This window comes from Sturnus vulgaris, chromosome 11 (assembly GCF_052056855.1).
Source record: "Sturnus vulgaris isolate bStuVul1 chromosome 11, bStuVul1.hap1, whole genome shotgun sequence".
NCBI classification, from domain to species: Eukaryota; Metazoa; Chordata; class Aves; order Passeriformes; family Sturnidae; genus Sturnus; species Sturnus vulgaris.
Genome location: NC_142253.1, coordinates 16502816 through 16529758, shown reverse-complemented (window position 1 = coordinate 16529758; position 26943 = coordinate 16502816). Strand labels below are relative to the sequence as shown.

At 47.7% G+C, this 26943-nt stretch overlaps 3 protein-coding genes across 13 annotated transcripts in view; all 3 read right to left on the bottom strand.

Annotated features, from left to right (window-relative positions):
* Positions 1–1459: 1459 nt before the first annotated feature.
* RBM15B (RNA binding motif protein 15B) lies at positions 1460–4528 on the bottom strand. The gene has a single exon (XM_088171619.1). It carries the CDS (start codon positions 4489–4491, stop codon positions 1741–1743), a length of 2751 nt encoding a protein of 916 aa, XP_088027745.1. The 5' UTR covers positions 4492–4528; the 3' UTR covers positions 1460–1740.
* Positions 4529–4851: 323 nt separating this feature from the next.
* MANF (mesencephalic astrocyte derived neurotrophic factor) lies at positions 4852–9487 on the bottom strand. The gene is made up of 4 exons (XM_014869697.2): positions 9332–9487; positions 6978–7105; positions 6148–6289; positions 4852–5198 (listed from the first exon to the last, which is right to left on the bottom strand). Exons 1-4 carry the CDS (start codon positions 9417–9419, stop codon positions 5014–5016), a joined length of 543 nt encoding a protein of 180 aa, XP_014725183.1. The 5' UTR covers positions 9420–9487; the 3' UTR covers positions 4852–5013.
* Positions 9488–12654: 3167 nt separating this feature from the next.
* Positions 12655–26943, bottom strand: part of DOCK3 (dedicator of cytokinesis 3) — a 186951-nt gene continuing 172662 nt past the window's right edge. For 5 of the 11 annotated variants that reach the window (XM_088171617.1, XM_088171610.1, XM_088171612.1 and 2 more), the window contains 6 exons: positions 26191–26343; positions 22725–22843; positions 21736–21823; positions 18283–18405; positions 17637–17719; positions 12655–17153 (listed from right to left, as the gene is read on the bottom strand). In XM_088171617.1, the coding sequence (XP_088027743.1) occupies positions 16647–17153; positions 17637–17719; positions 18283–18405; positions 21736–21823; positions 22725–22843; positions 26191–26343 (1073 nt within the window). In that variant the 3' untranslated portion in view covers positions 12655–16646. The remainder of the gene's footprint in view (positions 17154–17636; positions 17720–18282; positions 18406–21735; positions 21824–22724; positions 22844–26190; positions 26344–26943) is intronic. The other 6 variants (XM_088171614.1, XM_088171618.1, XM_088171609.1 and 3 more) reach the window with 5 other exon arrangements.

Sequence of the window (26943 nt, the reverse complement as noted above, 5' to 3'; positions counted from 1 at the left end):
CTGCCTGCTGTGGATAGCGGAGCTGCTCCTCTGCTCCCACAGCACATTCCCGGATCCCTGCTGTTCCCATTCAGTTCCCCTCTGAGCCGTGTCTTCACGGAAGAAGCATCAAGTGAAATGCAAACCCCCCCCCAACCCAACAAACCAACCTACACTTGTTGATGTTAATGACCCATCATCACCTGATGATGTCCCTACATCTGCAGGGTTAAAAAGTGAAAAATAATCATTAGACTGAGTTATGCTCCCTGCTAAGTAGGTCGTGACACCAATCATACCTAAGAGAAATTTTAGAAGGGCTTTTGGTAAACCTCAGCGAGTTGCTGGGTCACAGAGATTGGTGCAAGATAAATCTGATTCTCCCACGAATTTGTTCACTTGCTTACCATGAGAACAACAAAAAACCACCTGCAAATCTAAAGAAACTTTAAAATGTAGCATTTTTAATCCCACACAATTTTCTGTAAGTCTCCTAAAATCTACATCATTTTTAAAAATAAAAATATCCCCAAACATAACAGTGTGGATTTTAACTCCAGCTTGGACTTGTTACCACATCCTTATGTTGCTCAGCACTCAGAGGGTCTGGCCTCCCAACCAACTAGCTCACACCACAGACAGCAAAGATGATGGATTTAGAGCTGTTCTAGAGCTCAGGTTTGGATCTCCAGTGGTTGCTCTATTACAGGTCACCTGTGGTAACAGAACACATTCTCAGCCAGACAGACATATTTCTGTCTTTTTTTGAAAGCCTGCAAACAAATTTAAACTTCAGGAAAAAAAATAGCCATTTATCTCTCAATAAAAGATTACAGGTAGTACAACACGATTGACTGCAAATGGGCATCTCCAGCTCACCATACACCTTCATGCCCCTGACTTGTCCACATCTAATATGGGCACAAGAGGGTTCCCCTTAAATCACTTTTTTTCCTTCTGCATGTTTTTTGCCTTTTATAAAAATTGGGAACGTCAAACCTTTTCTGGTTTATCCAAGAACTTCTATGACTGAGACATGTACCAGGTGGTCTCAAACCTCACCAACTTGAATACAGGATCCACTCCTCAGTAGCAAACTTTTTGCCAAGTATCAACTAATTTTTTGGTGCTTATGAAAAACACTTTTATTCTTGATCAGGATTTGCTTCCTTGGTAGCTGGCTTCCTGGGAAGCTTCTATTCTCAAATAGAGACTCAACAGCAAAGCATCCAGACTCAAATTTACAAAATTAAAAGCAAACAGGACCAAAAAAAAAAAAAAAATAGAGAACCAACCTTTCAGTCTCTGATACAGCAGAAAGAACCTCCCTTCCCCTCCCACCTTGAAGGACACATAAAGATGAAGGAGGTGCTCGAGGCTGGGATCTGAGAGTGGGGCTGGGGCCTCGCCTGGCCTGGCTGCTCCTGCAGCACAGGGAACTCATCCTTCCTGGGCCAGAAGAACTCGGATACCGCACAAGTTTAGAAATCCATCAGTGAACAAGGCTTTACTGACAACTTTTCATACAGTTAAAAAATAAAAATACAGAACAACAGCGGACAGTGTCACATATTAAAAACGAATAAAATGGGCTCTATTTAAAATTTTAATAGATATTATAGGTATTAAAATTAATTAGAAACTAAAAATCTTACCACCTTGGTCAAGGTGTTTTGAGCCTCAACCAAAATGATCAGCCTTAAAAACAACTGGGCTGTGTGACACACAAAGAAAACATGGATTTTGAAAAGACAGTGTGGGCTAGGCAGTGTCTTTGACTATAACTATCACCATATGTTCTTCTTCTAACTTCCCCAATGTCCTTAGTGCTGACTGGAGGTACTGCTGAGAGAACTCGCAAGGAGGGAACGCGTAAAGCATGCCTGTGCTGTCCCTGCCCTTCGCCCCTCCCACGGGCAGGCTGATAACCCCAGCAGCCTGCTTCTGTTTCAAGTAGGAGACCAGATTCCTGAGAAGCCGTCGCTGCAAGCCAGGCTCTACCACAGGGAAGGTCCCCTCGGCCCCTGCCCCTGCCGGGGCGGACTGGGTGGCCAGGAGCACAGCGTAGCCGTTGGGGCTGCCTTGTTTGATGCGCCGGGTGACTTCATCCAGCTTGGGCTGGTCCAGCCGAAGTCTCTGAGCGATTTTGAGCTGCGTCAGCTTCCCGCCAGATGAATGGTCTTTGAGGAGTCCGTTGATGACACCCAGGTCTCCCTCCAGGATGTGCATAGAGGTGGGGAAGCAGCTGTTTTTTAGCACAAGAAGCCCATTCCAAGCAAGTTGCAGTGTCTGAGCATATTCTGATAAATTCTTTAGCTTTTTGGTCTCAGATTTTGGCTCCTCGTGAGTTTTTGATTCCGATTCACCAGTTCGATGATTGCGTTCGCTGTCCCTTTTTTTGGGCTGGGGAGCATCGGCTGGCTCGCGATGGGGTTTCTCCTCGGCCGCGTGACGATTGTTCTGGAGGGAGTTGCTCTGCTCTTTCTCGGCTCCGGGTTCTGTAGTGTGATTCTCCTTGCGTGCCCTGTCAGGGCTGCGGTCTACAGCTGGCCCACTGGCCTTTGTCCTGCTTCTGTCCTCGTAAGGCGAGTGAGTAGTCCTCCCGCGGTCACTGGAAAGGCTCCGGCGTCTCCGCCTCTCTTCCCACGGTTTGGGCACGCTGCGGTCGCCGTCGCTGCCCCAGCGCTCCCCGCTCCGGCTGCGCATGGACCGGCTGTAGCTCTCCAGGTTGTTCCTGCGTTCGGCATTTTTGGCAGGGCTGGCCCAGTCTGCCTCCACAAAGCTCCTGTCTCTGTCCGAGTACAGGAGGTGCGGAGGAGTCCTATCCCGCACCCTCAAGTCTTGCTCCAGGCTCCGGTGCCGGCTGTACCCGTCAGCCAGCAGCTCGTAGTGCACGGGGAGCGGCGCGGGCTGGTACTGCTGCGGGTATCTCGTCTCTTCTGCTTTGGCAAAATCCACTCGGAGCCTCCTCTCCGGGCCGCCCAAGGGAAAGCCCCTCATCTGCGCACAGGCGGCCTGGGCAGCGTCCAGGCTCTCGTACTGGATGTAAGCGAAGCTGTCACCCTTCACGTAGTCAATAGTCCTGATGCTGCCAAAGCGGTCGAACTCCCTGGCCAGGGCGGCCAGGGAGGTGCTGGGGCCAAGGCCCCCCACCCACAGCCGGGTGGTGGGGTTGGCTTTCCCATAGCCGATTTTGATGGGGTTCCTGCCCACAACGCGGCCCGACATGGCCACCTTGGCCCGGTGAGCCATGTCCAAGTTCTGGAACTTGAGGAAGGCGTAGGCACCGCCCTGGCCACGTGCGGGGCGCTTGATCACCACCTCCTCGATGATGCCATACTTCTCGAAGGCGCGCCTCAGCTCCACCTCTGACACGTTGTGGTCTAGGTTGCCGATGAAGAGGTTGCGGGTGGCTCTCTGGTCATCCTCCGGCATCAGGTCTTCCTCGGCCACGATAGGGTAACTGTACGGGCGGCCGCGCTCGTCGTACAGCCCGTAGTAATCCAGGGCCCGCTCTCGCTCCCGGGAGAGCCCGATGGCAGCCGCTTCCAGGGCGAAGGCGGCAGCGGCAGCGTGGCGGGGCCGTGGCTCCCGCAGCAAGGGGCTGGTGACCGGCGACAGCGAGCGCTGCTTGTACTGGTAGGCGCTGTGCAGAGGCGGCAGGTACCCCAGCGGCTCCGGGGAGGGCGCGGGGGGCGGCGTGCGGCTGCGCCGGCCCCCGCGCAGGTAGACGGGCTCCACCTTGAGCGGCCGGTCGTAGAGGAGCAGCTGCCGGGCCCGGGCGTGCCGGCGGGCGTCGCGGGCGTCCCCGGGGTGTCGGAAGTTCACGTAGGCGACGCGGCCGAGCTCGGGCGTGTGGGAGAGCTTGACACTGATGTCCCCGGCGCCCCCGCCCGCGAAGCGCTGGAAGAGGCGGAACAGCCCGTCCTCCAGCAGCTGGTCGGGCAAGGCCGCGCTCAGCCCGCTCACCAGCAGCGTCTTGTACTCGCAGGAGCCGGGCGGCTCCCCGGCCAGGCCGGCCGAGCCCCCGAGCGGCGCCAGCAGCAGCGAGGGCGCGGCGCCCGGCGGCGGCCCGGCCAGCAGCAGCGACGGAGCTACCACGGCGCCCGGCAGCGCCTTGGCCTTGGGCACGCCGAGCGCCCGGGACGACGAGGAGGAGGAGGACGAGGGGGCGGCCTGGCTGCCGCCGCGGGCGCCCGAGACCGAGCCGCTCCCCGCCGGGCGGTGGTTCGAGTCGCCTCCGCCGCCGGCGCGCTCATCGCCGCGGTGGCTGCGGGAACTAGAGCCGCCTCCACTGCTGCTGCTGGTGGTGGTGGTGCCGCCGCCGCCGCCTCCGCCGCCGCCGCCGGGCGTGGATTTGTCCCGGCTGCTGCGGGAGGCGCCCGAGCTGCGGTGCGGGCCGCGCCGGCTGCTGCTCTCGCGGTCGCGGTCGCGGGGCCGCTTGGCGGCGGCGGCCGCACGTCCGCCCGCGGCCCCCGGCGGGCTCGAGTCGCGGTCGCTGCCGCGCTTCATCGCGCCGGGCCCGCGGCTCAGGAGGCGCCTCCGGCGGCCGCCGCCATCTTGGACAAAAGGGAGCGAAGGCGGCTCCGGCCGCCGCGCCGCGCGGGCCCTACGTCATCGCTCCGCGCGCACCGCGCCGCAAGCCGGCGTCACGGGGCCGTGACGTCACACGGCGCTTCCCGCCGCCCGCGCGCGACGGCCGAGCGGCCAATTAGGGCGGGCGGCGGAGCCCCCGCCCCCCCGACGGGCTGAGGGGCGGGCGCGGGCCGGTCCGCGCATGGAGCCAGCGCGGGAGGGACGGGGAATGTCGGGACCCGGGGGGAGCGGGGTGTGCAGGGGGGTGTATCCCGCAATCACGTCACACGGCACGGCTCCGCCCGGTACACACCGGCGAACTTTAATGAAAGTCCCGTACAAAGCGCGGGGCCGGCGTCGCCCCTCAGAGCCTCGAGGTCGCCCCTCACAGTCCCCTCGCAGCCCGGTCTCGCCCCTCAGAGCCCCGGGATCGCCCCAGGGTGGCCCCGGTCTCGGCCCTCAGAGGTCTGTCCGGGCGCCGGCCGCCCTCGGAGCGTACTTGGGCATCAGTTCGTGGATCCTGCGGATGAAGTCGGACTTCTCGGCACAGCCCTTGCACACCTCGCCCCAGTCATCCAGGATCCGCCGCAGCTCCTTGACGCGCAGCTTGCGCAGGTCGGCCGTGCTGAGGTCGATCTGCTTGTCTGCGGGGAGAGCAGAGCTGCACTCAGACATGCCAGGTGGGCGAGGAAGTCAAAACCCAATAGAGAGAGAGGTTCCGGGGGTGGAAGGAACGTCTAAGTTAGGTTTTGGACAGCAGATAAAGCTCTTTATGCTAAAACTTATTAGAAGATAGAAAGCTTGGCTGCAGTTTAGATGCAGGTGTTCCACAATAGCCCTGAAAGCCCCTTTATTACACGAGCAGCAACACTTCTCTTCCACTGGATAAAAGAAATGTAGCAGAGTGATTTCAAGCGAAAGATAAGAAAGTGACAACAACAAAAAGCTTTTCAGGATGGAACACAACCTTAGTAGGAGAAATGAGAAGTATAAAGACCCGCACTCCAAGGGGTGTCTCCAGGGGGTGTAAGGGCAGCGACAAGGGAAAGCAGAAAGTGGCACTTTTATGACTGTTTTTTGTATTAGTTTTTTCAGGAAGAGGGGTCATCTTGGAACATGAGATTTCAAGGAAGGTGATACAAAAAGATGATACGGACACCAGAGGAGGTGAGAAAGCAGCATTTATCACCCTGCTGCTGGGAACAGGAGAACAGCTGGGACTGCAGAGTTGAGCCAAGGGCCTGAGCCCCACCACAGCAACACCCCTGCCCGCTGCCAGCACAGGCTGTACCCCATACCCTCCCAAACACGACATTCCAAACAGCAATGTGAGCACAGCAGTGCTGCTACACTGGCAGTTAGTTATTCCAGGGCTGATCAGAATCCCCGCAGAAGCCAGGAAGGGTTAGCAGCTAACAGTCTTACCTAAGCATCTCCATAGAACTCTCTAGGATGTTCATGAAGAGCAACCCAGGTTGTGCAACCTAACTAGGCTACAGAACTCAGGACTGAGTAGTTTTAGGATGTTGCTTCACCCCCAGTGATCCGCACCCCAGCAAATCATGGGCATTTCCTCTTGTGCAGGCAACTCACCGTATTTTAGTTCACAGATCTGACTGTCTTTCTTCTTCAGCTTCTCACAGATCTTTTCCACAGGGATGTGGTGACTCATGGGCTTTGATACCTCATTAATGATTTTAGTGGCTGCATCACTTGTGGCCCCAACATAATAGCACTAGAGAGAAGAAAAGAGTGAAGTGGGGATGCATGGAAAAAAAAAGCTTCTAAAAGCAGAATTTTCTGTCCTCATCTGGTTTTGCAGCTGGATGTTTGCTCTTACAGAGCCTCCCCAAGGGGCTGCTAGAACTGGGCAAAAGGAGCGTAACTGAACCCAGAATACTGAGCAGGTGTTTTCCATTGCACTGATTTTTACAGCTGCTGAGGCTGGTGGTATTGTTTCTTAACTTTATAAAAATTGAACAGGATTAGGAATAAAGTCTTCTTCATTCAAAGAGCCTCTCTGAAGTGTTTCCCCTCTGCATATCAGATGGTATCTCTGTAGTTCTCTGAGGAAGAGTTCAGGGCAGATTTAGCACCCCAAATACCATTTAAGGGACAGGGAAGCCCTATAGCAAACAAAAGCTTTGTAATCTCCAGTGCTTCAGTAACAGAGAGATGCCAACCAGTCCAGTCACTACTGACATTGGTGACTATTGACTACTGGTAGTTTTTTTCTTTTCTTTTTTTTTTTTTTTTTTTTTTTTAAGGTAAAGAGATTGAACTCCTCAAGTCCTCTCTTAGAAAAGAAAGAGGACCAACTGTGGCCACAGAGCCAGGAAAAGCAGCCCCTGGGAAGCCACATCATACAAACTCAGTTTCCCCTCATTTGCAGGAGGCAAGTATTACTGACTGCCTCTACTTACCAGGCGGTTCTCTTTGCCCTTTGCTTCTTTGCAGGATTTCAGGAGCTCCTTTTCAATACTGGAAGGTGTGAATTCAATGTCGTTGTCCTTTAGACTCTGGTAGAACCTTCCCAGGAATGTGACACACACTGGAAGGGAAGATGGATGGCGTTATCAGCCAGAGCAGTAATCTCATGGGAGCTCTTAGAGGACACTTGTAGGGAAATGGAATCGGGGGGTTTGGATAACAGAACTTTTCTGAACTTCACCTATGGTTCAGAAAGTCATTCAGAGCACATGTGAATCAACAACATGCCCTGGTACTTTTGGTGAGTGTGTGAGAATCTGAGAAATGAGATCCATGGAAGTGTCCAGGGGCCTCTGTACACTGTCCTGAGTGAGCACAGGATCATATCATGGATACAAAACCACGCTCATGCAAAAATGTAAATTTAAAGTTGTCTTGCTGCTTTGGGAAGCAACTTGTAACAAAACCCAGTGCTGACAGAAAACCAACTCTGTACATAATCCTCTGAGACTCCCCATGTGCTGACTTCAGTAACAGGGTATCACTGATTACCAGGCTACTTCAGTTGAAATTACTTCCAAGAGAAAAAGAAATGTGATCCCATGCTACGTCCATGTGGCACCTTTCTCCTTCTTTTGTTTCCAAAAGCTTCTGATGCAGTTTCAGATGGAAAGAGAGAAGACTCTTAGACATAGTGCAACTCCCACAAGTGCAGCTGCAGTTGAGAGAAGAGATCCAGGTTCCTGCCTGTTCCTGTGGGAAGGGCTGCACAACTCGGTCATTGCTCCTTCCCTTGGCAGCAGTCACTCCGCACGTGCTCCAAAGTGCAGCATTCCCGTGTGTGGCTGGGAAGGAGGGCAGACAGCCTGTGGGATGACTGAGGGATGCCCTGAGTGTCAGATTTTGGTCATCCTACTGCTCACAACTCATATGTGGATATCAGCATCACCCGGACGGAGCACTCTGCAGCCCCCTCAATTCCTGCTCAGCACCTGGGGATTCTCACACCTTCCTGCCAGGAACCATTCAGCCTCTAAGGAACAAGTATGAGTTATGACTTTTATGGGATTTGTTTACCCCAGCAGGAAGGGACTGACAAATATTATTGTCATTAGCAACTCGTGTTCAACTCAGAACACAATGCATGGCACAGTAATTGGGCAGGACAGGAAATGGAGTGTGGCCATCACAGAACTGAGTAGAAATATACTCTCATTATATTAAAGCTAGAACTAGTTATAAGATGGGCCATTTTGGAAAACATTTTTTGTATGCATACAGCACCCTTATTTACCTCCCACGAGTCTATCCCCAGTCACAGACACACTGATGTCCACTGTAAGCTGTTAGGAAGTGAAAACCTTGGGAAGAAAGTGACACTGACGGCCACTGTAGGACAGAAACACGTTTTCAGTCTAGTGCTGCAACAGCAGCTGGAAGTTTTGATTTACAGGGTTCCCTCCCCTCATTCTGTCTTACTGTAGAGGAGGGATATTAGTATTCCAAACTCCCAACCAGCTACTGGAGCCCTACCTCAAGTTCTTCTTGCTTCACTTGGGGAATCTGTTCAGTTCACTGCACAGGAGCAGCTTAATTTGAGCAGCTCAACAGGTTCCACCCCTGAGGCGTTTGTATTTCCGTGGTACACAAAGGGCCCGACTTGATTTGGATCAAGGGCTGTGCGCACTGAGAGGACTCCGAGCCCTCCGTGACCCTAATACTGCGATGACTAAGTGAGAGTCCCGGCCAGGTCCGGCTGAGTAACCTTACTCGCGTTCTCCCTGGACACCATCACTCGGCCGGGACAGCCGGCGGGGAGCGCTGCCCCGCCACTGCCGAGCTGCGACAGCGCTGATCTCCCGGCCTGGACATGGTCCGGTCTCCCGGAGTCGTCGCTCCTCTTCCCCTTGGGGACTCTACGCTGACCCCGTGGAGAAGGACCGGCAACTTCCCGACAGATGCAGTACCCTCGGAAGGGAGATCCCGTTCCCGGAGCGGGGCACGGCTGGAAGCCCCGCCCCGCCTGCCCCGCGGGCCGCCCGAGCATCGCCCAGGCTCCGGACACCCCAGAGCACCGCCCCGGCACCGGTCGCCTGCGAGCGGCGCCTGGCCCGGCCCGGCCGCCCGCACTTGGCCAGACTTGGGAGACTTTTCCTGCCGCTGGAGGCAGCGCTCCCGCCGGCCCGGCTCAGCCCCGGCGGCCCGGCTGTCACTCGGGGCTGTCACAGCCCCAAGACTGCTCCGCGTCCCGGCCCCACAGCCCGGCGGACGGGCCAGACTGCGGGAGACGGCGGCGAGAAGCGGCCTCCCCCCGCCGTGCCCGCGGGCCGGGCCCGTCCGCACTCACCCTCGCAGTCCCCTTCGCGCAGCGCTCGGCCACCGGCCGGCAGCAAGAGCAGGGCCAGCGCCGCGCAAAGCCCGTGGGCCGCCCGCATCCCGCCTCGCCCGGCAGCGCCCGCCGCACCGGCACCACCGGCACCACCACCCCACGCCGGCTGCCCCCGCCGCCGCCGCCCCATTGGCCCGCTCCCCGCCCGGCCGCCACGCTCTCCGCTCCCATTGGCCGCGTCGCCGCCTCCACGAGAGAGTTGGCGGCCGCTGATTGGAGGGGAGGCGGCGGAGCGCCGGCGCGCGGCGCGGATCCCCGCCCCCCCTCGCTGCCATCTTTGTTAAGGGAAGGGCGCTCGCGAACGCTCCCTGACGACGGCCGCGGGCGCCATCTTGGAAAGGGGCAGATCCTCACACCTGTGGGCGGGCGGGGCCGCCCCGGGCTCTGCTCTCCACGCGTGTTCCGGCTGTGGCGGGGCGGTGTGGGGCACTGCAAGGTGAGGCTGAGGGGTCACTCGAGGCTCCTGAGTAGCGTGGAGTCGATGGGGCTTAGGAGCCGCGTGGGCAGGCAGCTCGTGGGATGAGTGTCTCGTGAGGGGTGGAGCGGCAGGGACAGGCTCGGTGCCAGCACGGGCACAGCCCGTCATGAGTGGCTCTGGGTGCACCCTGTGAGATACAAGGCCTGGATGATTCTGTTCCAAAAGCCCTCACAGTTTGTGCTGTTAACTACCTTCAACAACCCCCAAAGTGTGAGTTTATAACTGAAATTTCCTTGAAGTTGAGAGAGGAGCACACACGTGCTGATAGCTCCTTGTGCGGCTTTACGTGCAGCTCCTTGCGTGTCCTGGGATATCATTCCAGTGAAAGAAGCGAGAGGTGAAGTCACACAGCCCTGTGCTACAGCAAGGGCGCTCCCATGTAGTTCCTTGGGCTCTCTTGCACAGGCTTTTTACCTTTTGCTTCTTTTTGATCCATGGTGAGGTTTTTGGGGCTCTGTTTGTTCCACCACCCTCCAGGCTCTTTCTCTCTGGAGCATTAGGGATTTGTCCTGGCTGCGACCTGTGCTAGTCCTCACTGTTGTTTCTTCCTAGTATCCAGTCTAACTTTGTCAGTGTGAAGCCATTCCCTCGTGTCCTTATCACTCCAGGGCTTTGTTCAAAGTCCCTCTCCCGCTCTCTTGGAACCCCTTTAGGCACTGGAAGGTGCTCTAAGGTCTGCCTCGAACCTTCTCTGCTCTGCTCAGTCAGCCAGTTGAGTGGGCAGGAGAGTTAATTTGGCTCGGTGGATATGTGAGGATTGGAGTTGTTGGGAAGTGCAGGTAAATAGAGGATGTTCCTGGCAGCTGTGGGGGCTGGAGCTGTGCTGGCTCTGCTGTCTGAGAACACAAATCTCTTACAGGATGAAGGGGCTCAGCCTTGGGTGTTGGGCTAGGACAAAGAAGTGAGTTCTGTCAGGGTGGAGGAGAAACAGGGAAAAGCTAATGCAGTACTGCTGTGAATGGATGCTGAATAGAAGATGAAGTGTAATAGATCTATTCAAAATATGGGTTTAATGTATGTGGGATTGACAGTAAAGCCCATCAAAAGGGAGAAGTGGTGTGTGAACCTTCTCATAAGACACCTGAGCTCGGAGCTCTGCCTTGAGAACTGTCTGTGTGTCCATGGCTTGTTAAGAATCACCTACAATTTATGCACAGGGTGTAGAAGGCTGAATTTTTCATCTGCCGGGTTAGAGTCATTTCTAGAGGTTTAATTTCTCCTCTTATCAGCTTTGTAATGGAATTCATACTGAGTTGGACAAGTCATATATTGAAATTATGCTGAAGTTTTCTTATTTAGATAAGAAGAGGTATTTGGATATGGGATTTAGATTTCAATCTGACTAGTGTCAGCTTAAATAAAGTATTGGAATTGCACTGAAAAAATCTGTTCTGTTGGTTTTAACAGAAACTAGAGTATTTTTAAAACTCGTGTTTAAAGCTGAGGGCTTCACACATCTTTTGTTATGCCAAAAGACAGTTTTTATTGCCTGTGCTTGGTTAATAAATAGTTTTTATCTGAACAAAAAATAGTTACTTAACTAAGATTTAATAAACTGGCTTAGAAACTATCTCAAAGGGTCTGATTGAAGACAGGGTGGAACATAAGTCCAAGGAGGAGTGGGTGAGGGTACCAGGGTGTTCAGGCTGGAGGTCTTAGCACTTTCTACAGCTGCCTGAAAGGTTGTAGCCAGGTGTGGGTCAGCCTTTTCTCCCAGGGAACAAGTGACAGGAGAAGAGGAAATGGCCTCAAACTGTATCAGGGAAGGTTCAGGTTGGTTATTGGGAAAAATTTCTTCATTAAAAGGATGTTTAAGCCCTGGGACAGGTTGCCCAGGGAAATGGTGGAGTCAGCATCACTGGAAGTGCTCAAAAACCAAGTGGACGTGGCACTTCACAATATGGTTTAGAGGGCAGAGTGGTATTTGGCTGAAGGTTGGACTTGGTGATCTTGGAGGTCTTTTCCAACCCGAATGATTCTATGATTCTGTTCTATGATTGAGACAGACTTCTTCAGGCATCAGCCATTTCAGCTGAGCCACACATTGATACTCGAGATGCACTGAAGCACCGTGTTACAGTTTCTCTTCTCAGTGTTTGTACGTGGTGTGTGCAAAGGGTGCCTTGGCTGTCCATGGACATCCTGGGGCCAGCTGAAGAATCAGACTGGCTGCTAAATGTCCTTTGAGACAGGTTTCAGAAGTTTTTTGTTGGTTTATCAAGACATGCAATGAGTTATTTTGCCTTCTCTACAATGACCTGGTTTATTAGTGGCAATGGAAGAAAATTTGAGATTAGGAGCCTGTAGAAGTCACCATAGCTTGAATTCCCAAATCCTGTGTTCCTACAGGTCTTAACTACATGAACTATTCTTTCACATCTATTATGTTAAAATGATCAGTATTTAAGTACTATTGCAATAAAAGAGTAGCAATCTTTTAGGCAGTGAGATAGTGGTGGTTTAAGCCCAGCTGATAAGGAAGTGGCACCCAGCCAGTCCTGAGCTGTCCTAGGGGAGAGCTTTGTCTCTGACAGTATTGCCCCCAAACTGTGCCTGGGGCTGTTGCAAGTGCCATGTCCATCTACCTGACTAGACCAGAAGGGGGCTGTACCTGCTGCTGGCTTCAAGAATTTGATATAAAATAACACTGTCAGCTAAAAGAGGGAAGCCATTTCCTCACCACACATTAAGTTCTTGTGGTTGCCCCCATTTTTCTCATTCACACAAAGGTGGGAAGTGAGGGCTGTTCCCTGTCTCTTCTGAGGATATCCCTGCCTCGAGGACAGCAATGACCATACAGCTGTACTGTTTTAATATCAGGTATTAATCTTTAATTCCACATCACAGCAGTCGAGTGAATGGGTAAGGGAAAGGAACCCAAAACAAACGGCAGATATTTACATCTAAAATTCACACCACTTATTTGTTGGTTCTGGAAACATGCTATCACAATATATACAATGAAGTACCTTTAGGACACTTGTACAAATTAATTTTTTCCTTTTGAATTTGATTTCCATTATAGATAAGATAGCTGTTTTCATTTTATTTTAAACATGAATACACAAAAGAGAAGTGGTTAGAGGTTTTTGCCTTTTTTTTTTTTAAATAAGCACAGAATGCCAGAGGTTAAAAACACATTTACAGGGCAGAATACCAGTCAGACATCACAATCTATACATTTTTTGCTCAATTTCCTGTACAAATACACAGCATTCAAATGGGGGTATTTACAAAGAAGCATGACCAGAGGATATTTTAAATATCACATAATTTGTTTCCCAAAGGCTCTTGCTCTCTCCAGCCTCCCCAGTTTTGGCTGATACTCCCACAGAAGGGATATGCAATATCCCTTACCTAAAAAAGGGTAAGTAAGCTAAAAACCAAACAGAGGAAAATATGAAAAAGGATCTGAGTCTTGCATACAGCAATAAAACCAACCCAACTATTGGGGGAAAAAAAAAAGTAGGATTCAGAGAAATTGTTTTAATTGCTTTTCTTCTACCACTGTAGCTCCTTCTCAATTTTGTTTCAGATGGGGCCAGCAGGTACATGGATGATGGAGAGATTTATAGCAGAATTCCACCAATTTTTCTCAGGAATGCACATGCTATTTCGTTATGCAAAGAAAACCCAATGAAGGCAAGTACACTGAGGTTTGAATTAGAGTTAGGTATAGAATGTCAAGGTCCTGTTCAAAACATCCTGTTGCTGTGGTTTATACAAGGAATCTTCAAATCCTGTTGGGAAGTGCAACAACTGCTGTTGCTTCCACCTGCTCCAGGACTGAGCTTGATGTTGGAGTTGTACTATGCTAAAAGACACCTCACCCTACAGAGAAATAGTAGTTCCAGGCAATATTAGTTCCAAGATTGACAAAATCTTAATAATAGTCTTTCTATCTTCTGCTCCCTTTAAGGCAAACACTGGAAAGGGAGACAGAATGCTTGGTAGATACCAGAACAATAACACAAATTTAACTCCAGAGAGACTTAAATTTGGCAAATTCAGCAATTTATTCCACCATTCTTTATGTGGACCTGCCATAAATTAGGTATTTGTACACATCACCTGATTGATCTTCCAACTCTTGCAAATACACAGGAATGCCAGACTCCCCAAATGGACTCACTGCTGTTGTACCAGGTCTATAATCAGAGCAGGATGATGCATTTTCAGAGGCTGATTAGAGCTCTGGTGGGCAGGTTTTCCAGCTGCCTGGGACTCAGTTCCATGGTAATTGCATTCTTGATTCTGCAAAGTTTTATTTGCAAGACCTGCTGGGTTTTTCACATTAAGGAAGCTTGGTAAGTCACTACATTTACTACTCTTAGTCTTGCTGCCAGGAAAAAAAAAAGAAACTGGGGTAAGGGAAATGGAATTAAAACTTAGTTCTTTTAAGAACTTCACTGGAAGAGTCTCAGTGGGATTGGAGGATAGCATATGTGAAAACATTTCACTGTTTTCTAAGGAATTACCTTGACTTACCTTTACTGAAAACATCAGTTGTTTTCCTACATTTGTTCTATACCAGAAATCCAGCTTGGTTATTAACACTGAAGACTGTCTTAGCATTGGAAAACTCTCCTTCCTGCTAAAGATGAAATATCCACTATAGGCCAGATTTTATTATCATTGTTTAAATTGTGAAGGATATAGTGATTACAAGCAGCCTGTGTTAGTAACAAAATAGAGGAAGCAAGAGAGACTTTGTTCCAGCCAAATAGGCCATTTAAGAAACAAATCCATAACTTAGTAGTTTTGCATGGGCTAGAGCTTGAGAAAGAAAACAAACAAATCCCCTTAAAGTCCCCTTCATACAACTACTGAGTCCAGACTTCATACAGCCAGACTGTCTTTAGCCAGTTCAGAAACCATGTACTCTGCCCAGTCACTGTATTTAGAGGTAGTGCTAAAGGTGACCTGTAAAAGATTTATTATAATCCTTTTTTGCTTCTTTATGCTGTTTTAAGCAGGAGAAAGTGAGCAGTTAGGCAAGAATTCAAGATGTAAGTTGAGTGCTGTTCCTGTTTCTGGCACTAATTTATATGGTGGAGGCCTTACTTGAATGTGCTTCAGATTTTTCAGTGGTAGGAAAGAGGGAGGGTTGTTCCCATCCTACGGAGTGTGCTTTGCAGTCTGCAGGTGAAAGGGTTATAAGGAAGGCTAAAATGTGTGTGGGTGTGGCAAGGGAAAGGAAGGTGGCTTATTCATCTAAAAACATTACATATTTGATACTATTTTGATTGAAAATTTCTTGAAAAGTATGAAAACGGGAATAAAAGGTCTCTTAGAACCAAGATCTTTTCTTTGTAAAGAACAGTATTACCCACAGGTTTTTTTTTCCTGAACCGTGCAAGTACTGATTACAAGGCATGTTTTTGGTTCATAGACCTCTAGTGTCTTCAGCTCTGCACAGTTCTGGTTTGTGTGGTGTGGCTTGGCATCCCCCCCAATGTTCTTCAGCCCTTTCTAGAGCTTACCAATAAAAAACATGGGATTGAGAAAGGCTGTATTGCTGCCTGAGGAGAAAAGGAAAAAAGAAACCAACCTTCCAGAAGAGAGAAGCAGCAGCTCTTACTACACATTCTAAAGAAGCAAAAGAGGAAACAAACGCTTGTTCTTTACAGGTTGCCTTTAAGGTCCCTGACTCTGGGGTGTACACTTGATACCGGGCATTGCTCGAGTCTTGGTGTTTTCTGTCTGCTCTGAGAGATGGGAGGTTCTTTCTGCACACCAGCTGCAGTGAGTTGTTGGGAGGGACTGAGGATATTAACAGGAATGAATCTCAGCTCCTGGGTGATGGACGTGGGTGAGAATTATGATGTTCAGCCCTGAGGCAAGGATTGTTGGATATGATGCATTTAAGCCACCTTTTCTTTACTGGCTGGGTCATCAACCAGCTTGTGGCATGAGAAACTCAATTTGGTTGGTTTTGTTTTAATCTGGAATAGAAATGCTGGTGTCAACAGCCTGCCCAAAGCTGGGCATGGGAAAGGCCTACAATGAGGTTGTAGCTCCAGTAGCCACCAACCTCCTCTCATTCTGTAGCACAGATGAATGACACGATTCCCATGAGAGAAAGCAGGTTGGCTTAGCCAGTGAAAGCAAAATTTAAGAAATGAAACAGTACATAAAAAACAAAGGAGGCAGAGTTTGTTGGAAACGATATCTTGGAGATCAGTGCATCAGCACTGCTTAGATTGCCTCAGCACCTATGAACCAATGCAGGGAGATCACTGCACAGATATATACAATCCTGCTCTCAAAAGAGCCAATTTCTTCTTAGAATTGCCATCTTTCCACTGCCTGCAGCTCATGCACCTTCCAGCCTGACAGTTCATAGAATCCCTGATTTCAGCAATGAGCTTTCAATTCTGTACAGCAAAGAAATATGTCCCTAGTGCAACTGCTTCTACTCATGTGCGTCTCAGAACTGGGAGGAAAGCAGGTTCAAAATCAACTTGCCACATTCCCCCCATTTTCCCCTCCACTTAAAATTGTATTTTTCAGCTTCTGCAAGTCTCTATGGCTCGTATGCCGTATGATGTGGTTAAGAAACTGCAGAAGGAATAAACTGTCCACTGCACAGAAAGTTAAAAAACATAACGGAAAGGTGTAAAAAGAAATTAAAAAGGAAAGCAGCAACCTGCCATGCTGGCCCAATTGCATTTGTGGGCTTCAGACGTAACCTTGCGGCAGTAGAAAATCGGTTTGCTGTTCTCCGAGTCCTGCTCTCTCTCTGTTGTATCCAGACCTGGAATGCCAATGCCAGCTGGGTACCAGGAGCTGTCCCTACTGCTCGCTGATGCCATGCTCCCAGGCCACCCTGGCCTGCTCCTCCTTTCCACCACTCACTGGCTGGGACACTTTACGATGCAATGGGCGGTGTTTGTCATCATCTTCAATGATCATCCCCTCCTCGTTCTCCATGTTTGGCAGCCGGGAGTGGTAAGGTTTGGGGGGTAAAGCAGGAGGGTCCATGGTGTCCTGAGGAATGACTCCAGATGGAGCAGAGTGGCTTCGGCATGGCTGGGATTTGAGCGACTCCAGGACATCAGGCTCAGAGAGACTGTACCTGACAGGGAGGTAGGGTGTCTCTAGATCTTCATCAGTGTTCCAGGCCTGGCTGGGCACAGAATCCATGGTGTCTGTGCGAGGAGGTGGTTCAGAAGAATGTCCAAAATTGCTCTCGCTCAAGGAAGAGACACCACTGCTGGCACTGCCCGATAAAGTGGAGTTACTGCCATCTAGACCAGACTGTGGACTGGTGGGCGATGCAGGGATAGGATGAAGAGGGGACTGTTTGGAGAGAAACAAAACCAGGTTAAAATTGAAAAAGGAAGCAATGCTGCATCTTGTGTGTTGATCCCCATTTCAGCTTTTGACAGTGTTGTTAACAACGGCGCAGTTCCATTTGTGTTCAGAATGTCAAGGATTATTGGTTTACATGTATGGAAGTACCACTTGTGGGCAGACAAGTGCACTCAACAACACCAGAGCTGTTAGAGAAACAGCAGCTGAGGTGATGATTGGGGTGCTGAAATCACAGCATATGGTGCAAAAAAGGAAAAAGGAAGGACCTACAGCCTGTGAGTTATTTCTATAGCATTCAGCTGTGGAAGAGGTTAAGAACTTTCAGCGGGTTTTCTCATCTGCAAGTTTACTAGCATGTTAAAAATAGTGTTTCTGCATTCAGAAGCTGCTTGGTGGGAGCCAAGGAGAGGGGATCCCTTTCAGGAGCCCATTGTTGTCCCACATCCCTCTCTGCTCTCCTGCCATTACCTTGCGTAACGTTCGGGCGGGCAGTGCTGGAGGAGCATCACTGAGCTGGTGGTGGAAGGCATCAAAGTGCAGTGAGTAGTGTCCTGGAATGAGACAAGGGTCAGAAATGCAGACTTGTGCTGTTTCCTTGCAGCCAAAGCCGGGTTTAGCTCTGTAATGCCATGTAACAGCTCCAAACATTGGAGCCTAGGGCTGCCTGTCTGATGGATACTGCAGAGTGCATCTGTCACACACAGGCTGCTAAGGAGAAATATAGTGCACAGAGAGATTTTTCACTGCTCCATTATCAAGGACCTCATGGCAAGGCAGCCTCTTAAACAATGAACATTTGAAGTTTCATTTATTAACTTTGTAAGCTTAAATTACTGCTAAAGTTGGTCATTGGTAAGAAGCCACACCAAGCTTCAGCACTCTCACACTTAATTCTAGTCCCAAAGTACACACAAGTCCACATTGCTTAAGGACTGCAAGAATTTGAAGATTTGGAAAAAAAAAAAATTGAAAACCTAGCAGACCAGGAAAGTTTATGGGTTTTTGTTTCTGGTTGTTTTTACAGGGGTGGGGGGAAAGGCTACAGAGAGCTTTTAGGTGGTGTGGATCTGTGTGTGTGTGTGTGTGACTGCAGGCCTGCTGGGCACGTCCTTACCATGGGGCAGGCTTCGGGGAGGCACTGGTGGGGCCAGGATGCTCCCAGCGTGGGCAGACAGGAATGGCAGCGCCTCTCGGCTTCCGCTGTCCAGGCTCCAGCTACTGGGTGCTGCTGGCACAGCTGGAGGATTGAAACAGATGTGACTGGGGTGATGGGACAGGGAGTCTGTGGGGCCAGCACTGGCTTTCCAGTGTGCTCTTCAGCAGCAGAGAGACAGATTCCAGGGACTCAGTGAATGGCAGGATTGACAGCACAGAAAGGCTACAGAGTGTTAAGTTTAGATATGCTTTGTTAAGGAAGTGAGAGTTAGGTGATGGCAGGGTTAGTCTGCCCAGCTCCCCTCCATCCCTGGGCTCATTTCTGGCAAATCTCAAGAGCAGTAGGACTCTGGCAGGTTTTTTTGCAAATCAGTGTGGAGGTAAAAATGAAGTCCACCAATGGAACAGTGGCTGGATCTCAGGTGTGAGCTGTCCTGGTTGGTGGGGAGTGGTGACAAGGGAGCATGGCAAAACTCCCTGGAAACACAGGACAGCCTGTGGCTGCACTGAATAAAGGACCTGAAGAAAGTTAGACCTCAGTCCATTTCAATCTGTTGCAAAAGTAATTATTTCAAAGCTCCAATTTACTAAGCTACAGAGTTGATCAAGAACTTTGATGACAAAATATTTAAAGACAACAGTTTGGCCTCCTTGTATTACAAAGTCTCCTGAAGAGATCAAGTCTTTGTGAATCAGGAAGTATCTCTATACTTCATTTAACAGAGAGAGAATATTATCTTCATGGACTTGGTTTTTCATAGAAATAAAAGCTGCTTCTTGACATGAACATAAACCTTTTTCAAGATCTCGAGAATTCTGTCAACCTTGAACATTATTAAAATGCACCTTCCCTCCTTCCTTCTAAACAAGACTTGATTTATTCTGAGAAGAGACGTGCAATAGTTGTATGTTTATTTAAAAACAAATAAGTGACTGCAATTTCTTCAGATTAGCAAAGAGAGGAAAAAAAGTAATTAATTGAGCCTGTCAAAGGAAACTGAGATAAAAATAGCTTTTTCCATCTTCAGTTTGCAAAATGGAAGCCTGGGGAAATAAACATGGAGTTTGACATCTGAAGAGGATTTCTCCTAAATTAAAATGCCTGCAGCCATTTTTGGTGCATCTTTCTAAAATGACTTTGAAAGGTTTTTTTTTTGGTGTTTTTTTTTTTTTTTTTTTTTTTTTTTTTTTTTTTTTTGTCTCCCTAGTTCATGAGTTAGCATGAGCATGGGCTCCCTGAGGCCTAAAATTCCCTAAAGTGAAAAAGACCACAAAATGACAGCTTTATAAGACAGAACAAACCCCATAAAAATATAAAAGTAAATGTTTGGGTTTTTTTCAAAGAGATACTCTCAGCCTGAGAACCTGGGAAAGGTGTATGAAGAAGACACTAAGAATCTTGACAGAAAACAGGTTCAAACCAGGGCCTACCTCTCTATGGCTCCAGATGGATTTTCCCTGTACACATGCCAGGGTGTTCTAATTTGCACTACTGCAATTGGTGTCAAAGGACTAAAACAGAGGGACAAGATGTACAGCAGTGCCAGCCTTGCTCATCTGTCCTGCCATATCCCAGCATCAGATGGAAAGGGCAGAAAACTTGATTTGCTTGGCCTTTAAAACTGTTGCTGTGCTTGTTTTGGGGTTTTTTTAAACACTGAGATGCAGACTGAGAATATGAAGAACACATGGTACCCCAGTGAAAAATCCACTTATGCTTGCTCAATTTTCCCTCACTCACAGCTTGGGGTATTTAGAAGTGCTGGAAGAAGGTGAGATGATTTTGAAGAGTGGCTGCTGCCCGTTAAAACCAGTGTTTTAGCCAAAATGCTCCAGGGAAGAAGCGAAGCAGGGAGCTCCCAGTGCTGTGACTTAGCCCCTGGCTCTCTCTGTGACTGTTCAGTGGCTCAGTGGCCAAGTTTAATTAGTAGGGCAGCTGCATTTGAACCATTCTGCCCTGGGCAACTGATGTCACCAGTGTCACTGGGAATTACTGAGCAGAACTTCTGACAGGGCCAGGAAGGGGTGGGGGAAGTCAGGGCCCTGACTGCTCACGAAATCCAGGGCAGATGGCATCCCAGCTACATAGAATGGTGAGGGTTCAGGCCTGCCAGGAGCACCTGTAACTGCATTGTGCCACCAGCCAGGCACAAGAGCTGGGATTTCTGCCACACCATCCCCACTGAACATCACCTGTGTCTTGTGGCTTCTTAAAAATTCTGTCTTTGATCTCTTGGCACTGAATTCCACACTGCTGCATAATATCATCCACAGATACAAATTCAAGTATTTTTTCCTAGACAGACAGTAAATACGTATCTACCTTCCCTTTCCAGATCTTTCTCCTGTCCAGTACAAAGATATCACCATCTCTCTAATATATTTGGTTCAAACTAACACTGCTATGCTGGAGCTTTTAATCCCTCACTCTCCAGTCTTAACTCTCTTGTAATTGCTCATTATTGTCATCAAGTCATCATTCTGCCATTTATTCAGAACTGGTGTTTGGTTTCATTCTCGACCGCTCATGTTGAAGGAGGAGATTCTGATTTATTAGAAATTCTAAAATAAAATTTGGTTTTTTTTAAAGATACAGCTTAGTTCTGGCACAGTTACTGAAACAGAAATATAAAACTCTGAGTGTACAATGTAGGTCAGCCTAGACAGTTACAGTGGCCTTTCCTGGCCTTAAAAATCTTTTAAGATACCATTTTTCCAAGGCATACATGACTGTTGCTTGCTTAGGCAGCCTCCTTGTCTCAGATTTTGATCCAGGAATTTTGCCCTCTTCTGCTTTTTCACAATGCTGCCTTTCAGGTAATTTTTGAGCCCATCGTTTTGTCCATGGCACTTCCTTCACAAGCTGTTCCTTTTCTCTTATGCCATTTAAATTCTTTCTCCTTTTTCAGTTTTTTCCCCCTGCAGGGACTCTGCCTGTTTTTTCCAAAGGAATGAGTTAAAAAAGCATATATTTCTAATGATAAATAAATAAAAAACTACCTCAGAGAGAGATTACAAGGAAAATTTGTATTTTGAGCAATAAATGTGTATTATAAACCAGTATAACTCATGAATAAAAAATATAGTCCAAATCTTGGGCTGTTACTAGATAACTTCTCATTTGCTGCTTTGCAAGTTTGCTTGACAAAGGCTGCAGGAATTGTTTCAATAACAAAATGCCAAACTCAGAAAGCTTTCTGAAATGGGGAGCTTTGTGCCACTCCACCCTTCTGTGAAGGCTCTGAAATGTCTGTAGGTTGGCAGAAGGCCCAATTAATTAAACTGTTAATTAGAAAAGTGTGAGAGAAATGCACTCTGCCAGGAAATGTAGAAGCCCATTCATTACTTGCTGTAGCAGGAGCAGAGGAATAGTATTTTAGCAAACATGCATGCTGAACAGGAAGAGGAATACCTTTCTCAGCCACAGACAGGTTGGGATCACTGCAAGGTTTGCATGGTCCAATCATTTGTTGGATCAAGGCGCGCTGGAAATTTGGAGGCTGAGAAAGAAGAAAGTTAGCAAAGAAGAGTTAAAAAAAAAGTTACAGACCAGCTGGGGCAACATGGGGACTTTCTGTTCCTTTTCTTTCAGCAAAGAAGTTTTTAAACTAAAGATTCCCTTGGAACCTCTACATTGGCAGATACTGCAGTGCAATGTGAGTCAGTCTCTAGGGTGTAACAGTGCTGAAGGTGCTGCTCTCTGGAGGAGAGCTATTTCAGACTAGCTATTTCAGACTAGCTCTAGCCTGGCCTTGTGCCCATTAGCAGCTGGAATGTATTGTTTGCCCTCTAAAGCTTATCTTTGGTTTTGTTTGAACATTGCCTTTCCATGGTTTGAGACAACTCTCCAATGCAAACTGAAGTGTGATAAGTGGGCAGAATCAGGAGATTCCCTTCAAAAGTGCATGCTGGGGCGAGATTTAAATGCTTACATGTAGACACACTTTTCAATTTGTTCAGAGAAACTAGGGCCCAGATTTTTTGGAGACCCTATATCAGCATATTATTTCAGCCTCCCATGGTTTTTGATAACTCGAAATCACCATAAAGATATTTAGAATCAATTTGAAGGCTATACTGCAGGATGGATGGCCATGGATCTACACAAATAAAGAAAATGGTGTGACTACTTGCAGTGGACCAGGGCTCACACGATAAAGTTGGGAAGCGAGTCCATTTTCACAGGACATATCTGCTCTTTTAACAGTCATTACAGTTTGTATCACTCAACCACCACAGGGGTGGATTAATAGGAAAAGTTCTGCTTCACCTCTGAAAACAATCCTAAGTTGCTGTGTTTTCCAAAAATTAAAAAGAAAGCTTTAAGGTGGTCAGAGCCAGCAAAAATACAGCCAGAGTTTCAGGGGTTTGAACTGACACAGAAGAAATGAGAGCTGCTACCTGTCCGTTTTCCATGATAGCTGCGGGATACATGGCGCTGCTGGGTCGGTCCCGGTGCGCCGGCAGCAGCATCATCATCTCCCGAGAGTGGCGGTACTTATCTGGTAGAGAGGGAGAGCCTGTAAACAAGTGAGAAAAATCACGTACACGGGACAAACAACAGCCATGTCTCTGCATGCCCAGGGGTCTCAGTCCTCCTGTGCACTTGGCTCAGATGCATGGGCTCACAGGACTCAGGGAATGGTGCCGAGCCCACTAAGCAGCTGACTGTTGGTGGGTGCATAGCACGAGGATGCAGTAAGAACTGGCTTGTTGGATACAATTAAGGACATACCATGTAAGGTGTGCAAGATGTGTGTGTCCCTAGCTGTATGTTGCAAAGTGCTTCATTTTAAACATAAAAAAGTAGGCATCTGTGTGGAATCAGCTCCCTTATACTGTAGAGTTATAGAAATGCCGTAAAATTGTGCATTTTAGAACTGAATATGGGAGAAAGGGATAAAAGCTTGAGATAGACCATTCAGTTCCAGCAGAAATCTGTGGGAAAATACTTCATTCCTTGGTTCTGGATAGAGATAAGTGTTGCCTTTTAATTGTTGCTATCTTGGTCAGCTTCCTCTTGTTCAAGCAAACCAACCCCAATAATAAATAGCATATTCTATAAATGTGAGAGGCACTTTGCTTACAATGCTGCTGTAATGATGATTACTACTGTGTTGCTGTACTGAGCCCTTGGATGACACTAGACATTTACCAATGCTTAGAGTTTTATAGTAGAAATAATAAGCTTGATTTATCTATTAGTTATCTGTATAGTTGTCATTTAAGATATTGGGGATTTCATGTAACAGCTTCCTGACAGGTGGAATTACTTGGGACTCATGTCCTTCAAGATGAGTGCCACATAACAATACGCCTCCTGATGTGCAACAGCTGACAGTGGATTTGCCAGAAGAATGACTCTCATTAGTGACTTCCTAAAGTCTGACACTACTGATACACACAACCCTTGGGATGCACAATATTAGGCAGGAATTGATGTTGTGAGGCTGCTGAAGTGAGCTGTAATTTGCACTGATTGTTTGATTGCGTCACAAACACAAACCGAACAGATGGCAGCACACAGCGCATTACAGAGCCATGCCGGCTTTTGGGGAATACATGCCCCCTCTGGCAAACTTCCACAACCACACACATTACCTGGACAGCACTCCCAACATATGAGCAAAGGCATTGGTGCTGGTTGATGCAGCTTTTACCCCAGCAAAAGCAAACATGCAGTTTTGGGGACTAATACTCAGCACACAGTGGAAGGAACAATGTGTCCAGCAGAATGCAGGATAAAGTCCTACAATTGCAACAATTCCATTGGGGGGGCAGATACCAGAATAATCTACACCCCCACTCTGACATGAACAGTGGCAGAGTATCTGCATTCTAGTCCCGAACTCATTTTCTCCCCAGACACAGAACAGAAACATAATTGGACGACATTCTTGGCTTTTATGTACAACATCAGCTTGGAGAACACAGTGTTAACGCTTTGTGCTGAGTCTTTTCCTCACAGGTCACAGATAGTCCTGTTCTGCAGGACAAATGTTAAGATGCTGAACTTTTAGGTGTGCCCAGAACTACAGCACAGCACAACCTACACTGTAAACTTTTCCTTTTTATTGATGTTGTCATCCTTGCTCTTTTATATCAAAGATGCAAACCACCTCTACATGCTGTCAGTTTATATGGGATTACAGCTTCCAAAGACCTTGGACTGAAGGACCTGAAAAGTCCCACATGTGCTGGCAGAATGTCATTTAAAAAACTGGTACCCTAAATTTGTCATTAACTATAGCTATAAAAATGGTAATAGATTATGCCAAGTGTCCAGTCTGCAAACATATTGCTGTTGTGGACAGATAGAGAGCACAGTAACTGCAGCTCCTTTCGGGGACTGGCAGAACTTAAAAAAACAAAGTAAAAAAACCCCTTTAAAGCTTCCAGAGCAGCCAGTGGCCATAATAAAACACTGCAGCATGTGCCAGGGCTTACTCCTTTAAGCATGTAGCTTGATGCACTTGATGTGTGCAGCACTGTGGGTACTTGCTAATGAGAAAAGAAAACTTGTGCTAAAGCCAGAGATAATTTTACTTTTTTAATTATAAATATGTTAATCCACTTGTGACAAGTGCTAATTTTAAGGAATAAACTGAACATTAATGTAAACTCCAAACTAATTGAATCTCTTCTCCTGGTTCATCATTTTTATTATGGTTATGAAAAATTTGCTCCTGCACCAAATCGTAATTTTTGGATTAAAAAGGAAGTTTTAATGTAAGTACATGTATTCTTGCAAAGTGCTGAGTAAGATACTAGGACTCATTTTTCTACACCTTAACGAGGGGAAGTGTTGAGGAAGCAGTAGGGATGCCTTTAGAGGCCAGTCAAGTGTCATGTAGGAATTGCTTGAGTGCATTGGAGGAGTCCTAACTGTATTTTAAATTAAATTACTGACAAACCCTAACTCACTCCTAGCTCTTTCCGGGCCTTTTTGAGTTACAGTTTCTCTCTTTCTGAACCCTGACTTGTGTAATCTTTTAACTGCAGTAAAGTTCAGCAGTGCCTCATGAGCCACTGCAAATGAAGCCAAACTGGACTGAGTTTCTAATTGACCTTTTACACAACAACAGTGGTGCTTCCCTGACAGGGAAGAAGCTACTCAAGGGTCAAGCTGGGTGAAAACTGAGAGATACATATTTGTAATAATGAGTAACTACTAATGTCTATTCTTAGCACAGAATTAGTAAATTCTTGCAGTATTCTGATTTCAGTTCTATTTAAGACTTCTGCTGTAACTTGTGTATATTATAACTACTGTAAATTTTGATGCCTTAATCTGCAGTTCAGTGGTAAAATCGAATCATTGATCAACTTTCCTGATGACTATCGTTTAAAAATTCTTTTTAGGTTAACAGCTTAGTTATTTTCTTTGGACAAACCAAATAGTCACCTGTGTTGCTATTTTAAAGATACATAAAAGGGCAATTTTTTGGAAGCGGAGAACAATTTAAATTCCTGCTGGATTCTGAATACAAACAGTCATGGCTTGCTTTGGTCACTGATGGAACTAATATGTTATAAAGATACCCATCTCCTCAGGAAAGGACTCTGCAGTAAAACAGAGAAGGTGGTCTAAGTACCTGCATTATCATTTGGATAAATGAGAGAAGCATTTAAAAATCAGGCTAAACCCTAGAAATCCTACCCAACCATGCTCAGGTTATAGCCACAGGTGACAAAGATGTTGAGTTGATAAATTTAGGTGGCCTTTATAAAATGAATTGTTGGGCTTTGTCCACTTCCCGTCTGACAAGTGTTCAGCTGCAGCATCGTGACTCTCGTAGCTTTGTTGGCAGTCTCAGCAGAAAGGCCAAGGGTTGGATGGGTCATGGAGACTGAACTATCCTCTCACCTCTAGAGGTGGTCCCTCCAGGACAGAGATGAGGCACATGGGTGGGGGCAGCGTGGGGGAACTTGCACAGCTGCCTCCCATGCTGTATCTGCTCTGTGGGTAAATAGAGGGCTTCAGCCTCCAGTGGTGTCAATCCAGCACCTTTCACCAGCGCTAAATTAAAAAGAATATAAATAAATACAAAAAAAAAAGGAAAAAAAAAAAGGATAGAGGTGCATTGGCAGAGCTGCACATGATGTCATGTCTGTGAAGTACCTTGCTCCAGCCAGTGATAGTGGTCTCATTTTCACAAGCATCAAATTCACCCAGTTAAAAAAACAAAACAAAAGGAAAAATCACCAAGGAGAAGAATAACAGCTGCATTACCACAGTGGAATTTAAGTGTAAGGGCTTTTTCTCATTAGGAACAGCTCTATTTCCAGAAGCAGTGTTGTAATAACCAGAGCAGTGACTGGCACACTGGGAAACACAGATTGCATCTGAGACTTTACTAGAAGTGAAATCCCACCAGTGGGTAATGTCTAAATGCTGTGCTCACCTAATTTAAAAGTGAACACAACAGCAGAGAAGAAACATTATATCACAGGCTACATAAATATTTTTCAAACTCATTACTTCTCTTACTGTTTCCCGTTTGAAATGTGTCTGGGTCCCATCCCTGGGAGGTGCTGTTGGCTCACCCAGCAGCCCAGGCCCTTTGGAGCATTCATCATGTTGGTTTCTAAGCAACAGTGAATAATACCGTAAAGAGGG

Coding starts and splice junctions, on each gene's coding strand:
- MANF (XM_014869697.2), bottom strand. CDS start 9,419: ATGCGGGCGGCCCACGGGCTTTGCGCGGCGCTGGCCCTGCTCTTGCTG. Junction 7,106..9,331: donor GCGCGAAGGGGACTGCGAGG/GTGAGTGCGGAC, acceptor CTTCCCTTCCAG/TGTGTGTCACATTCCTGGGA. Junction 6,290..6,977: donor AGGGCAAAGAGAACCGCCTG/GTAAGTAGAGGC, acceptor TCTTCTCTCTAG/TGCTATTATGTTGGGGCCAC.
- RBM15B (XM_088171619.1), bottom strand. CDS start 4,491: ATGAAGCGCGGCAGCGACCGCGACTCGAGCCCGCCGGGGGCCGCGGGC.